General features: G+C 36.6%; 1 protein-coding gene across 4 annotated transcripts in view; it reads left to right on the top strand.

Annotated features, from left to right (window-relative positions):
- The window catches only part of LOC123532667 (protein white-like), a 54,444-nt gene extending 37,530 nt beyond the window's left edge, over positions 1-16,914 (top strand). For all 4 annotated transcript variants that reach the window (XM_045314190.2, XM_045314189.2, XM_045314191.2 and 1 more), the window contains exons 11-19: positions 2,417-2,522; positions 4,118-4,249; positions 7,145-7,237; positions 9,838-9,895; positions 10,698-10,775; positions 11,741-11,846; positions 12,339-12,439; positions 13,006-13,097; positions 14,533-16,914. In XM_045314190.2, the coding sequence (XP_045170125.2) occupies positions 2,417-2,522; positions 4,118-4,249; positions 7,145-7,237; positions 9,838-9,895; positions 10,698-10,775; positions 11,741-11,846; positions 12,339-12,439; positions 13,006-13,097; positions 14,533-14,637 (871 nt within the window). In that variant the 3' untranslated portion in view covers positions 14,638-16,914. The remainder of the gene's footprint in view (positions 1-2,416; positions 2,523-4,117; positions 4,250-7,144; positions 7,238-9,837; positions 9,896-10,697; positions 10,776-11,740; positions 11,847-12,338; positions 12,440-13,005; positions 13,098-14,532) is intronic.
- The last annotated feature ends 348 nt before the right edge of the window (positions 16,915-17,262 follow it).

Raw genomic sequence — 17,262 nt, forward strand, 5'->3', positions numbered from 1 at the left:
CATTGGTGCATCGGTTCCTTTGATAAAAAAAAGGTCGCCAAGAACTATAATTTTATTACCACTGTTCTAAGAGAAGGTAAAACTGTTGCACGCACCAATTCGTCTGCATCGTTGCCGATTTTGTTTAGTTTTCAATGAAGTTATTATCTCAGATACCACTAGTGATGATGTATTTAAACTTTGCTCAATTTTTCATTGAACTAATCTGATATACAATACACAGGTTCAATAACTCTTGCTTTTTGTCAAACCTATGTCCCGTTTTCAGTTACGTCAAATGATAATGGAGTTAAAATTCACCCATATTCACCGCGATTACTGACATTCGGTACACACGTTCCTACACTCTGTTTTGCTTTTTGATAAAATTTTGCCGTTTTGGACATGCCAAATTATTTTTTTGGTTTGTAAGTTGGTATATAAGTAACCATTGGTGGGAATGGATTGGAAAGTCATACCGTTAGACACGGTGATTATTTCATACCGGTGAACACGGTGATTATCCCATACCGTTGTACACGATTATCCGACATGCAACGCCCATGTTCTATACTACATGTGCTGTTTCCGAAGTTAGGTCTCTTGTTTTCGCTTTTGCATTTTTTTAAAGTAATCTGGCATTGTAAGGGGGGGAAAGTTCTAAGATTCAAAATTGTTGACTATGTTTTCATTATTTTAACTTAATTAGTAACGAAGCCATTTATAGTCAAGCCTTGGTGCCCTCTAACTACTCTTGTTTTATGTATAATTGTATTGGTACACTTACAGGGGCGTAATGGTACACTTACAGGGGCGTAATGGTTCATTTATAAGGGCGTAATGGTACACTTACAGGAGCGTATTGATACACTTGCAAGGGCGTATTGGTACACTAACAGGGGCGTATTGGTACACTTACAGGGGCGTATTGGTACACTTGCAAGGGCGTATTGGTACACTAACAGGGGCGTATTGGTACACTTACAGGAGCGTATTGGTGCACTTTCAGGGGCGTATTGGAACACTTACAGGGGCGTAATGGTACACTTACATGGGCATATTGGTACACTTACAGGGACGTATTGGTACACTTACCGTGAGAGGCGTATTGATACACTTACAGGGGCTTGTTGGTACACTACAGGGGCGTATTGATACACTTACAGGGGCGTGTTGGTACACTTACAGGGGCGTAATGGTACACTTACAGGGGCGTATTGGTACACTTATAGGGACGTATTGATACACTTACAGGGGCGTATTGATACACTTACAGGAGCGTGTTGGTACATTTACAGGGGCATATTGGTACACTTACAGGGACGTATTGGTACACTTACAGGGGCGTAATGGTACACTTACAGGGACGTATTGGTACACTTACAGGGGCGTATTGGTACACTTATAGGGACGTATTGGTACACTTACAGGGGCGTATTGATACACTTACAGGAGCGTGTTGGTACATTTACAGGGGCGTAATGGTACACTTACAGGGGCGTATTGGTACACTTACAGGGGCGTAATGGTACACTTACATGGGCATATTGGTACACTTACAGGGACGTATTGGTACACTTACCGTGAGAGGCGTATTGATACACTTACAGGGGCTTGTTGGTACACTACAGGGGCGTATTGATACACTTACAGGGGCGTGTTGGTACATTTACAGGGGCGTAATGGTACACTTACAGGGGCGTATTGGTACACTTATAGGGACGTATTGGCACACTTACAGGGGCGTATTGATACACTTACAGGAGCGTGTTGGTACATTTACAGGGGCATATTGGTACACTTACAGGGACGTATTGGTACACTTACAGGGGCGTAATGGTACAGTTACAGGGACGTATTGGTACACTTACAGGGGCGTATTGGTACACTTATAGGGACGTATTGGTACACTTACAGGGGCGTATTGATACACTTACAGGAGCGTGTTGGTACATTTACAGGGGCGTAATGGTACACTTACAGGGACGTAATGGTACACTTACAGGGACGTAATGGTACACTTACAGGGACGTATTGGTACACTTACAGGGACGTATTGGTACACTTACAGGGTCGTATTGGTACACTTACAGGGACGTATTGGTACACTTACAGGGGCGTATTGGTACACTTACAGGGTCGTATTGGTACACTTACAGGGACGTATTGGTACACTTACAGGGACGTATTGGTACACTTACAGGGGTGTATCGGTACACTTACAGGGGCGTATCGGTACACTTACAGGGCCATACAGTGGCGTAATGGTACACTTACAGTGCGTAATGTTACACTTAAATGACGTAATGGTACACGTACAGGGGCGTAATGGTACGCTAACAGGGTTGTATTGATACACTTACAGGGGCGTAATGGTACACTTGCAGAGTCGTATTGGTACACTTATAGATGTACTAATAATTTTATAAACTAACAGGTATGAAGCACCGTGGTATATGCAGTTTGGTGCGGTATTTGCAAGGTCATGGAAAACAACGATCAGAGAACCAATGGTTGCACGAGTCCGTGTTATACAAACAATAGTAAGTTTATGTCTCATTTTTAGCATATAAATCTGCTGGACAAAAGAAGTGTTTAAATTTCATGTTTTAGCTTTAGTGTTCTTATTCTGATTTTCTTATACTTTTACCAAGTCTCTTTTTCACGTAGAGGTAGGCCTAACTTCTATCCGTAACATTGAGTTGCTGAACACAGATACCTCTTGAATTCTCAATCTCTGTTATTTGCAGCTTATATGATTTGGTCGCTAAATCAAATTTTTTTAGTGCAAAAACATTAACATTACAAAGAGATATTATTTTCTCATTTTGTCAAGCCCGCTTGCTGAAGCGAAGACATAGTTGTCCAAATGGCTGTTTGGTGTATGTACCATAACTTTGACATGATAAGAGCAATCTTATTTATATTTGGCATGAATGTTAACCTTAGTAAGACGTGGGAGTGTCTTGTTTAAACCCCATGTTCCTATCTCAAAGGTCAAGGTCACAGCTGGAGGTCAAAAGTCATGTCAGATCTTGTCCAGCCCATAACCTTAACATGCATTGATGAATCGTGTTTGTGTTTGGGATGAATGTTTAACTCAATCGGCCGGACTGTCGTGTCTAAACACCAGTTCCATTCGCAAAGGTCAAGGTCACAGGTAGGGGTCAAAGGTCATTTTAGAGCTTGTCCAAAGCATAACTTTTATATGTTAAGAGCAATCTTTTTTTCTTTGGAGTAAATGTTCAGCTCTATGAGACTGAGTATCATGTGGAAGATTGGGTCCATATCTGAAAAGTCAAGGTCACACTTGGGGTCAAAGGTCATTTTAGAGCTTGTCTGGGCTGTAACTTTTCTATGCTTAAAGCATTTTTTATTTGGCATAAATGTTTGCCTCAATGACACAGAGTGTCGCGTGCAAATCCCAGACCCCTTTCTGAAAGGTCATGGTCGTACTTAGAGGTCAAAAGTCAAAACAAGATGCAGTTTGCAATGTCCGGGCTGTAACTCAGCCATGGATTCAGGGTTTCTTAGACAGTCTGTCAGACGTTAATACTTGAAAGGTCAAAGTCACACGTAGGGGACAAAGGTCGAAAGTTGATGCAGTTTTCTTTGTCTGGACTGTAACTTAACGATGGATGGAGATGTTCTGAAATAACTTGGCAGAAATGTTTGCCGCAGTTAGTCCTTTTGACAGCTGGCGGGCTCGACATGTTGACCTTGGGCATCTAGTATAAGGCAGATGTTTTACCCGGCAACTCTTTCTGGCCCTGTTTCTTTTAATATAAAAATATAACATTTGAAACGTGATGTTTTTACTTGTTCTTACACTACCAAGGAATAGAGATATAGTCAAATTTCTTTTTAACCGTAAAGTTCAATATGCTCATTTTCCATTTCAAACATGGTTCGAGCCCGACTCGTGTTTTAATCACGCCTTCTAGTACGAGATCAGTACTGGTTTTCCTGGGAGCGGACTCGAGTCTTGAAGCTTTCACTACAATTGAGTTAGAATAAATATAACATAAACTAAACATCAATTTCTGTGTTTTAATCTGTAAAGAATAAAGACCGTTGTTCAGCAGTTTCATTCGACAAATAAACAAATATAACTGTATGAAATTCTGTTTCTTTTCAGGTATTATCGCTAGTCCTTGGCCTGATTTATCTACAGTTAGACGTGGATCAGAAGGGTGTTCAGGACATCAACGGTGTTCTCTTTCTTATTCTCACCAATATGACATTTACAAATGTGTTTGGAGTCCTGAACGTAAGTTTGTTTGTATCGGTGAAAAACCTTTGTTTCTTGGTTGCTGATGCTTTTCAAGTGTGCGCAATTTCGTTAATATTTTTAGTATTTTTTTTTTATTTTCAAATATTTCCATGCAGATAAATACCTTTAAATAAAAGAGTTACATATTTTTAGCCCACCATCATGTGGGCTATTCGAATCACTCTGCGTCCGTGGTCCGTCGTCCTTCCGTCCGTTAACAATTTCTCGTTATCGCATCTCCTCAGAAACTACGGGGTGGGGGGGGGGTGGAATTTTGACCAAACTTTGTCAGAATGATGTACTGGTAATCTAGTTGTGTCCCTCTGAAAATCTGACTGGTTCAACAATTTTTGAGTGAGTTATGGCCCTTTGTTTATTTTTATAATTGCATAAATTTATATAGGGAAAAACTTTGAAAATCTTCTTGTTCAAAACCACAGGGCCTAGGACTTTGACATTTTATATGTAGCATCATCTAGCGGTACTCTACCAAGATTGTCCAAATTATTTCCCTAGGGTCAAATATGGCCCCGCACCGGGGTCACTTGGTTTATATAGACTTGAAACTGAAACTGAAACTGGTTTATTTGCTTAAACGCCTATTTCTACATTTAAAACATATTCAATGGCGTTTTACAATACAAGTTGAAATAAAATATTAAATATAAAATATTTTAAATAAGATTAATTAAAATGAATCAAAATAGCAATTATTAATTTAAAGTCAATGATAATACTATATTTTAAAATATTACTAACATACAATTATCACAGACAAACATTAAATTTCTATCACTGTCACCAGCATCAATGTTTTAAAACTTAGAATAATGCAAAGTAGTCTCTGAAGAAATGCGTTTTCAACTTTTTCCTAAAGCAGTCAATTGAAGAACTTTGTCTGATGTTCAACGGCAAATTGTTCCACAACTTTGGCCCTATAGTACTAAAGCTTCTATCACTAAAAGTTTTTCGCTTGTTGAAAGGGACGATGTAACAGTCAACTGATGACTCCGAGGATCTGAGGGAGCGCTGGGGGATTTTCGGTGTTAAGAGTTCAATCAAATATGCAGGCGCATTTCCAACATGGCAATTGAACATGTACGTCAAGATCTTAAAGTTTATTCTGGCTTTGATCGGCAGCCAGTGCAAATCGTAGAGTGCCTGCTTAGAACTGTCTCTTCTTCTACGATTCAGAACTAACTTCGCACACATATTTTGAATGCGTTGCAGTTTTGCGATGTCACAATCAGAAATACCGTATAAAATAACATTACAGTAGTCTAAATGCGAAATAACCAGCGATAGCACTAAGGTTTCAGTTGCATCCTGAGTCAAATATTTGCGAATGTTTTTGATTCGGAAAAAATTCAACATTGCCGTTCTACACTTTATTTTTATATGCTCTTTGAAAGTTAAAGTTTCGTCCAAATAGGCCCCCAAATATCTGATGTTACTCTGTCTCTTGATTTTATCACCACAAATATCTATCTCGTGAATGTTTAACTTATTCAACTGAGGGGCACTTCCAAAGGCAATATGTTCAGTTTTTGAGGAATTCATTTTTAGTTTGTTACTGTTCATCCACTCATTTGAATCTGTAGCAAACTCCTCTAGTTCACCAATGGACTTATATATGGAAAAACTTTAAAAATCTTCTTGTCATAACCTACAACATTCAAATTTGGACCTTATGTATAGTTTTAAGTGGCTAAATGAACCTTGACATGAGTTGACCTTGATCTTGACCTAGTGACCTACTTTCACATTTCTGTAGCTACAGCCTTCAAATTTGGATCACATGCATAGGTTTATGTACCAAAATAAACTTTGACCTTGACATTGACCTAGTGACCTACTTTCACATTTAATTTGGACCACATGCATAGTTTTGTGCTCCGAAATGAACTTTGACCTTGATTTTGACCTAATGACCTACTTTCACATTTCTCAAGCTACAGCCTTCAAATTCGGACCATGTGCATAGTTTTGTGTATCAAAATGAACTTTGACCTTGAGATTGACCTAGTGACCTACTTTCACATTTCTGTAGCTACAGCCTTCAAATTTGGACCACATGCATAGGTTTGTGTACAGAAATAAACTTTGACTTTGACATTGACCTAGTGACCTACTTTCACATTTTTGAAGGTACAGGCTTCAAATTTGGACCATTTGCATAGTTTCGTGCTCCGAAATGAAATTTGACCTTGATTTTGACCTCGTGACCTACTTTCACAATTCTTAAGCTACAGCCTTCAAGTTTGGACCACATGCATAGTTTTGTGTACAGAAATGAACTTTGACCTTGAGATTGACATAGTGACCTAGTGACCTACTTTCACATTTCTCAAGCTTCAAGTGGTGTAACACATTCCTCCTGAACCTCATCTTCTTCATTGCCCAAGCTTCAAAGCTTCAAGCTTCAAATTTGGACCACATTAGTTTTGTGTTCTGAATTGAAATTTGACCTTGATTTTTACCTAGTATCTACTTTAACATTTCTCAAGCTACAGCCTCAAAATTTGAAGTACGTGCATAGTTTTGTGTACAGAAATGAACTTTGACCTTGAAATTTATCTAGTGACCTACATTCACATTTCTCACACTACAGCTTCAAATCTGGACCACATGCATAAACCACATGCACAGTTTTGTGTACAGAAATGAACTTTGACCTTGATTTTGACCTTGATCTAGTCTTGAAATTCGGAACATTCCAAAATGGCTCAATGGTGGGCGCCAAGATCACTCTGTGATCTCTTGTAAAAATTATCAGTGGACATATCCGTAACCTTTCTGTAATAAATTTATAGACAACAGGTTATAAACAATGATACTTTGTCTGTATTAAACATGTAAACTTTAACAATGCAAACTATTTTTCCTTTTCAGTCATTCCCGTTGGAAACGCCAATATTTTTACGGGAGTATTCGACTGGTCTGTACAGAGTTGACATCTATTTCCTGTGCAAAAATCTAGCCGAGGTATTTATTTCTGTCTAAGGCTTCCTTTTAAATAGGCCTACTTTTATGTAGGCATGCATGTAGATAAACATATATATTTATAACGTTTCGGAGAAATCTCTCGAAAGTTTCAAGTGTAACCAAAGATTATATGTCAAAAAACTACATAGACATGAATAAAATACTGTTTAAAAATCATTTATCACTTTAATTTTTACTTTATTCAATAGTACATTATCACATAAATTTGGAGGTATTCGAATCCCATTACCAATATAGAAAGATATCCCCTCCCCTTGATACAAAGTATGGGGGCTTAATTGGAGTCTCACATGTCCACCGAGTTCATCCATGTCTTCTTAGTCGCTGGGAAGATGTTCATAAAACTAGCATCATTTGTTAACTTGGACAAGACGTCAAACCAGATCACTAGATCCTAGGTCAAGGTCACATTCAGAGGTTATGTCTTATACTGGTGTTATAGCCACAATGAAGATTTACACCAATTGATAAGCTGACCAAGACGATATGCAGATCGCACAACCAGGTCACTAGGCATATGAGGTCAATGTCGCACTTTGAGGTTAAAGTTCTAGTAGCTTAACTTCGTGTCCGCTCTATAACTTCGTAACCGCTGGATTAAGGTCAGTTGTGAACCTCATCAAAACATGCATCTTTGGCAACCATGGCAACTAGGTCATAGGTCAAGGTCACACAAGTTCAATGATCAGCTAGCTTAAATTTGTGTCGCTCAAATTATTCCAAACTACAAGAAAGCATTTGTTTATAAAACTAGCATAAAGACATTCACTGACAAGTAAAACTAGTAACCTCATAAAAATCGTATGCATAACATACAACCAAGGTTAGTAGATCCAAGTTTGAGGTCAGATTCTGAGGTCAAAGGTCAAATAGTTAAGCTTTGTGTCCGCTACTTGTCTCAACCGCTTGAAATAATACAGCTAGCATCAAAGGTTTACTTCGTCAAGACGGCGTGCAGAATGCTGGGTCACTAACTTCAAGATCAAACGATCGAAAAGCTCAAATTCAACCACTGGAAGAATTTTCATAAAATGAGCACCATTTGTTAACCTCATTCAGACAACATGTAGAATGCACAACCCAGTTCCAAGATCAAGGTCACGATAAGACGTCAAAGATGAAATAGCTACTATTTGTGTCCACTCCATATGTAATTAGATATTGGTAGGATTTTCCTAAGTTCACATTAACAAGACAATTATAAGTGTAAACCCCTTATCTTTAGATTTAAGGTAAAGGTAAAATTTGAAAGTCAAACGTCATAATCAAAACATCTTACTTTTCTATGTATCAAAGTGCCGTTTAGGCATATGAATCGCCTCTAGTTTTCAACTGAAAATGTTTTGTGATTATGGTTAACTTATAATTTACATTCATACTGATAATTAATCATAATCTACTCATTCCTTTATATTATTATATACGTTTCTACACATAGTAACAGATCTGCACAGGACGGAATACTGTGCCCTAGGCCAATAGCCGTAGGTGGTTATTGGACCGCTACGGAAGTGTGACGTCATTGTAACGTCTTTTTAACATGCGGTGTTGCATTAAAATTCGTTTACGTCGATATTTTATAAGATTAATTGATTCAACAGTTTTATTCATACTATAAAATACTTGAAGTCGCTCCGGCTACCCTGATCGTATACAAGTAGGGTTTAGTCGTCCACGTGCCATTGCTGATTAGCAAATGCGTATCTATTCTACCTTAAGGTATTAGGCCCCTAATAGTAATGTTTAAAAAATGGCATTTGCTGGGTATTTCTTACAGTTTACCGTGCTTTGCACTTAATTGCAAATTTTTAAAAACTTTTACCGTGCCGTTTTTTATGAATTTTTGTGTAATTTATGCTATTTCTTCAAGCTCAAGTATAGTAGAGACAAATTTCAAAGTGGTGGCCTTTATCCAAAACGTTTGCAGAGAATTCATTATACCATTATTTTTTATGAAAGAAACATCAAGCTATTGGTAAACGATTATAAAACTTAAAATAAAAACTGCCAGTATCATTATTTCTAGGGTGCCTAGAGTAAACGGAATTTAATAAGACAGAATTCTAACTCCAACAATGAAAAATTAAGGTCGAATCCTGTGGGTCTGTTTTGAATTTTGCTCACTTCATTCAAAAATAACCTTGGGGCAGAAGTAAAACCTACCTACATTTCTTCCACAATATGTAATCTAAAGAATGAAGGCAAAATAGAGAACTTTTACCGCATGTATCTCAGTATTTTCAAAGATGTCTAACTCTACCCCTTCTGTTTCAGAGGTAAATTCACTTTGAACAGCAAGAAATCGCTTATCAAATGATTTTTTTCTCCACTTTTGTACAATAAATCAATAACAAGTCTTGAAAGAAGTAAAAACTTACAAGAAAAAAAGGAAAATTAGAGGAAAAAAATTGGTCCGAATGGGGTTTGAACCTACGCCCCCCTGAAAATTGCAGTCAAAGTAGGTTTATCGTAGAAATTGAATACTCTTCAAAAAGGAGGTACTCTATTATGGGCCTAATACCTTAAAATTTATGATATATGGATGTCATATTAAACATTTCATGCAATTTTTATTTCAGTTGCCGTCTTTCATTATAATTCCGATAATCTTTTGTGCAATCACATATTGGATGGTTGGTAAGAAATACATATGTATATTTCTAAACTCATTAACGATACATTCTTGAATTTTGATACAATGTACGGTATGTTGTTGATCATATGTTTTTGATTACAACAAAACCAAAACCTACATTTTGCAACCATGTCACGTTTTTGCAAAAAAGCACAATAATACACATAAATCCTTTGTAGATCTATTTATTAACAAGTGAAATGTATTTATAAGGAAACATTTACGAAGATACTAAAATTTCACAAAAATACTGGAAATATATATGACATAAATTGAATATTCTTAGCTTGAAAGATATGGCTATAAAACACATTTTCTTTCCTAATCACATATGAAATTGTAGACATTTACCTGTTTTGTGACCTCTTAAAAATGAGCTGAATTTGTTAAATAATTACGATGTTATTCTTCAAAGTTGTTGAAATTTCGACAAGTTTATGATAAATACTTTTTTAAAAAGAATGCCAAAATTCATATATTGGCTTAAAAACAAAGATATGGTCGCAATGTCAGTTGCTGCTTTAGAAGATTTCTACACTTCGTTGGAATCTTTGCTAGTTTTATCTGTAGGGATTATATTATCTGGTGGCTAAATAGAATTAGTTAAACTCTATATGTTTAATTTTGACATAGTGTATTTGCGACCAGGATCCATACTGTTCACAGTTTCTCTAATTGCAATAGGCTTTGAAAGCGAACAGCATGGATCCTGACCAGACTGCGCGGATGCTTTTGATCATCATAGATTTATAATAAATCTTACTAACCAACCAAATTTTAAATGACATATTTTTTTACTTGTAGGACTGTATGCAACATTTGAAGCCTTCGTGGTGTTCACAGGTGTGATTCTTCTTGTTGCGAACACTTCGGTGTCATTTGGTAAGTGTTCAGATTGGTTTGAAGTTTAAAGGTAATCAAATATACTTGATAACTTGATATTCTGTCAGTTCTCTCTCGGACCTTGATATGAAGTTGACCATAAATAATGGATTTTTTTCTGTGGCTATTTTTTTCTAGAATTATGGCTCTTTCATAAATTCACAAAATAGGCCATAGTGAAGAAATCTGATGTGTTTAACTCCTCATACACCTCTTGTAGGAATGTATGTGACAATTTGCTTCAAACTTTCAGTCAAACACCCTTCGTGTGAAGATCGTTTGTACTAAAACTTTTTCTATCTAGAGTATGGCGCATTATTTCTTATAGACATTTCTAGTTTATGACTGCTGTGTCCTGTGTACATTCTGCTTTTGATTACCGCATGCCTTATCGCTTAACATACTTCATGTTGTATAACATCGATTGCCTCTTATTTAGCGAAATTCACCTCCACTTATGATTCCGTTACGTATGCTTGCCAATTTCAAGTTACACATACATGTTGTTCCGACAGACGCTAGTTCAGTAAGCGCTGCGTCAGTGGGCATGATACTATATAAGAATCTTTAACTGATTGAACGTACAGAGATGAAAATATCTGTCACGAGGGTTATTGCTAAGGTGATAACGAGGCTGTGCCGAGTTACCACAAACCAGTTTCCTGAGGGTCAGATATATCAAGTTGCTAAAATGAATGTTTTTCTTTTAAGTAGTACTACTGATATTTTACTATAGTAGCGTGTGAATTTAAGATATAGCAAATGAGTCATCTTACACCCCGGGTTTTAAGACCAGCTTTTTTCAGCACCGCAAAAGCACGCGAAAATCCTGTCTGACATGCAAGAATCGCCTTTTTTCCAATTTCAGGTTACAATTTATCGATAGCCGCTAATTCAGTAAGCATTGCATGACTGGACATTCCGCTTTCATTCACGATACTATTATTTATGTTTGCCTATTTCAGGTTATATTGTATCGACAGCTGCTAACTCCGTGAGCACGGCGTTGGCCATTGCACCACCATGTATGATTCCACTTCTTATGTTCGGCGGATTCTTCCTGAATTCAGAGTATGTTGTTTTAACTTTATAGATATTTTCATCTTGATACTCCCTAGGCCAAGTTTGAAACTGGGCCATATGGGGTCAAAACCCACTCAACTCAAAGGAACGCGTGTTAACATTCTAGAGGCCAAATCTATAACTCTATCTTCATGAAAATTGATCCCTAGGTCAAGTTTGAATCTGGTTCATGTGGGGTCAGAAACTAGGCCATGTGCTCAAATCACACGAAAAGCTTGTTTACACTCTACCAAGTTTATTCAAAACATAATCCCTGGGGTCGCATAGACATACGTAATAGTAAACTTAAAATCTTCTGAAACCACATGGCACAGACCTTACATATATTGCTTGTAGCATATTTAACTGGTGAGCGATATAGGGTCATCATGACCCTCTTGTTAAATTAGTGCTAAATAGTATAAATATATTTCAAAATTATTGTATTTTCCTCAATACTTCAAAATATGAAAACAATACAATCATGTTTTTATTATCCAGGTCGATACCAGTTTATTTCATATGGTTGGAGTATTTGTCTTGGTTCAAGTACGCTAACGAACTAATTTCTGTCAATCAGTGGGAGAACATCGACTCGATAGGTAAGACAATACATTTTCTTTGTGGCAAGTAATAGAGTTTTGTTGATACAGACTTACATTATAGAGATTTGGTTATATCTAAACTTTATATCAGTGTTAAATCCAAACCAGCTTTATTCTTGTTGAGATAGTGAAAACAAAATGTCTTGATACTGTTGCCATATGCATACATGTGATCCAAGTAGGATTTGAATCAATTGCTAATTTTGAGAAAAAACGGTTAAATTGAATGCATAAGCAAAATGCTGCTGCTTTGCATAAATTAATTCTCATGCACGTGAATATGCTGCACAGCGCCACCTACGGAATGGAATTATGGTAGGAATAATGATTTAAACTTACACTTGCACAAATAAACATCGATGCCGACGACGTTAAATTTCAATAATCTAGGCAGGTGCGGTCACGCAAAGAGTACAGGACTGGTATACATGTAGGCATTGATCCTGCTCGAATTAGCAGTTTTCTACATTTCTGTTTATACACAGCTTTAGTTTATACACTTTTTATACACTACTTGTATCTCTACACTATTTATACACTTTATACTTATGTATGATTTTCAGAATGTGAAGGCAACAGTACGTCGTCCAGTTCACAGAGTTTATGTCTTTACAGAAGTGGCGACCAAGTGATTAAGTACCTGAATTTTGACAAGGTATAAACATATTATTCTTAATCGAGTGTGGTGACCAGCATATCAATGTTAATTTGATAAAAATGATGTGGTTTTGTTTTCAGCATGGGGAAAGGGGGTTAAGTCACTTCGTCACAATTATAGACTAGCTTTTTTTGTGAAGGCGAACCCAAGATGACCCTTAGTCATAGTTTTGCTCCGATCTATTTAAGCTCGAGCTGGATATATACCTCGCATGAAAGAATATTTGAAATCCCAAGTGTTGTTGTTTTTTTTTGTAATCTCGAATAGCACGGCAAACTACGGGATTATGGGAAGAAAATATGACTATAATGTATTGTTTGCAAAGAACTACATGCATACAATGATGATTTAAATTGTTCGTCTGGTCCGGTAATTTTAAAGGGTAAAAGCAAAACTGAGAGTCTCAAATGGTCGTGATAATTGACTGAAGACTATGAGCCTGTGGGCACTCGTCTTTGATCTGTGTGGAAGTTGTTGCTATACATATGCAATACTTGTACAGAATCAAGAAACGTTACCCATGTATACAGCTGAAGTGCTGTTTACAAATGGCACTTAAAACAATACAAATAAAACAAAACCTCGCGAAATATCTGTCAAGATAAGTTATGACTTTGTACAGGGAGGAAATTACAGCATAACAAATTTGTTTCTGGCATTTCACGACACTCAGCAGACTAGAGATTACATTTATTACATGACATCATATATCATATAGAAACACACTGCATTTCAAGGAAATTCGCTTTGTTAGCTTGTCACTTGATCGTCGGTGTCGGCGTCGGCGTTGGTTAAATGTTTTGTTTAGGTCCGCCTTTTCTCAAACACTGTAAGAGCTACACCTTTGAAACTATGCACACTTGTTTACCATCATTAGATGGTTATGTAGGCAAAGAACCATAACTCTGATATGCATTTTGTCAGAATTATGGACTTTTTTGTACTTAGAAAATTTCAGTTTTTTCTGGTCATTTTTTTTGTTTAGGTTAGGTCCACCTTTTCTCAAAAATTATAAAAGCTGCAGCTTTGAAACTTTGCACACTTGTCTATCATCATTAGGGGATTATGTAGGTCAAGCCCCATAGCTGTGATATGCATTTTGTCAGAATTATGGCCCTTTTTATACTTAGAAAATTTGAGTTTATTGGTTAAAGTTTTGTTTAGGTCCACCTTTTCTCAAAGACTATAAGAGCTGCAGCTTTGAAACTTTGCACACCTGTTTATCATCATTAGGGGACAATGTAGGTCAAGAACCATAACTCTAACCTGCTTTTTATCAGAATTATGGCCCTTTCTGTACTTAGAAAATCTGAACTATAACTCTTTTCTTACATATTGTCCAGCATGTGCAGACGAGCGATGGCATCCGTAGGCGGTGCTCTTGTTAAAATACAGAATAGTGTGAAAGCACATTTTCATTGTTTATTTTCAGGACAATCTATGGATAGATGTCGGCTGCCTTATAGGAATGATGATTGCTTACAGACTGATAGCTTTCATCATCCTCTTCATCAAAGCTAGGAAATCCAAGAAATAAAGATCATATGACATATGACTGCTCTTTTGCAGTAACGTTTGACAACTTGACAATCTTCACCGCAGTGGTCTCCCCTTACGACGTTAAGGGAGGTAATCACTGGTAGTACTGGCATGAGTTACAGTATTATTATGGATATATAGTTCTGTGATATCAAATAGATAGGCAGAATATGTGTTGTTGAATAGTACCAGAACAATACAGTGGCAATTCATTACTAGAAAATCAGTCGATGACGTCGTAATGTAATGTCGTCTGCTACAGAAATTCACTTTATACCTCTTCCAATCAAGAATTCTCATTTGTTCAATGTGACTCTCTAATATAGTTCTGTATTATCTTCATGATAATTACTTAAAAAATCACAAAAGATGTATGAGAAGAATACTATTTTATCTTCCTGTACCTTGCGCAGAAGGAGTGTTACACTACTTTTTAATTAACTGCTTTGTACAAACTTGGTCAAGCCTAGTCTGCAATCATTATTCTTTATTGTCGTCTATGCTTGCAAATGGTTTTACAATAGACTTTTTGTAATCAAGAACATATATATTTTATAATAGGTAAAGCTTATTGTACATTTTTGTACATTTAAAAAATACATACTATAAACAAATACAGAGCATGTACAAAGCCCATATAATTATGTGAAATAGTGACATGTCATAATGCATTTGAGCTACGACATGGGAAAACCAACATAGTGGTTTTGCGACCAGTATGGATCCAGACCAGGCTGCGCATCGGCGCAGTCTGGTCAGGATCCATGCTGTTTGCTAACAGTTTCTCTAATTGCAATAGGCTTTGAAAGCGAAAAGCCTGGATTCTGACCAGACTGCGCGAATGCGCAGGGCTGGTCTGGGTCCATGCTGGTCGCAAAGCCACTACGTTGGTTTTCTCATGGCGCGGCTCATTTATAAATGAAAGGATTAATCTCATTATACAAAGTGCTCCTTAATAAGATCTGTAAAAGATCTTAGATACACTTTTCTTTCTTTTATGTGACCAAATTATATACATTGTATATTTGTACTTATTTGTGCTATTTTCGTTATATTGACAATTATTGTTCCGCTGACCGTAATCTATATGTTATGATTTCCAAATAAAGTTTTGAAATACAAATTGGTCTCCATTTTGTGAGAACTGTATTTTTGGTTCATTTTCAGCCTGTCACTCTCGAGTATATATGTATGATATGGTTCTGTAGACATAAAGTAGAGCAATATAATATACAAGACAAGAATGAGAAGAATCAGAAAATTACACGCTTGTTTACAATATCACGTCCAATTATTTTTCTAAGTAGCTGGTTAAAAATTTACGTCAGACTTTTTAAACGGAAAACGCATTTTTCATGCGTAAATTACTGGCTAAGATTATCGTAAGTGTAATAAAAAGACTTCTTTCGTTAATTTAAGGTAGTCTTCATAGTCGTGCAAGAAAGTATTAACATGGGTACCATTTATTCATGCTTTGAATAATCCATAGAAATTTATACCCGGTTTTTGATAGATAGATGTTTTAATGTAAGTCTTGCATTCGGCTGCTTAAAAACATGGTTTTGTAGCTGTTTACATATCTATGAGGCCAGGTGAGAGTTTAAATTTGATTTTTTGTTTTGTGCTGCTTAAGAATTACGTGTAGTACTTTTTTCTCGTTTGGTACATCAAACAGTAAAAAAATACGTAATGTTTGAAGACAGATTTTTCCTATTTGATGTGTGTCTTCTCCGTGTTTTTCATCAAATTTATTGTATCGAACATATTTTTGATCAAAAGTGTGTATTTGTATGGTCTATAAAATATGTTATGACAAAACGTATACGATATACTTGGGGGCCTCCCATGGCCGAGTGGTTAAGGTCGCTGTCTTCAAATTACTTGCCCCTCATCGATGTGGGTTCTTCATGTGAGGAAGCCATCCAGCTGGCTTATGGAAGGTTAATGGTTCTACCCAGCTGTCCACTCGTGATAAAATAATGCACGGAGGGACACCTGGGGTCTTCCTCCACCATTGAAGATGGAAAGTCGGCATATGACTCATGATAATTGTGCCGGTGCAACGTTAAACCAAACAAAAGGAATAAATTTATGCATGCTTTCTCTTTTAGTTTAGACTCCTTACACCTTATTTGCGAATTGTATTTATTCTGTTACTCTGTTATTTCAGCATTAAATCATTCCTTGCCGATATCACACTATTTACTTAGTTGTTACAAAATATTGTTGCATCTCATGTTAACTTGAACAGTAAATTAAAAAGAGTATACTAATACACCTTGTTTTATGTTAAAACAGAAACTCTACTTAACTCCCTTTATATGTTGTTACAAAAATAGACCGGTAATTTCGTATAACATATGTCCACATGGCACGAAGTAGGAACGATTGTTGTTTAATACATCAGGGTAAAAATATGGTTTCTCTCAGTATATCGGTAAAAGGCATCACTGTGGAGGTGTCTGCAGACAGAGCAGATACAGGGGCCTTTACAACAGTTATCTCAGCAACTGTTTTAGACCCGTTAGCGAGAAATCTCTAACAAAAACAAGTGCAATTTTTAACCTTTGTACAATGCGTACTGAAGCGATTCAAAATCTTTTGAAGTGGTCCTCTTGACCAG

The sequence above is a fragment of the Mercenaria mercenaria genome, chromosome 11, assembly GCF_021730395.1.
Source record: "Mercenaria mercenaria strain notata chromosome 11, MADL_Memer_1, whole genome shotgun sequence".
NCBI lineage: Eukaryota > Metazoa > Mollusca > Bivalvia > Venerida > Veneridae > Mercenaria > Mercenaria mercenaria.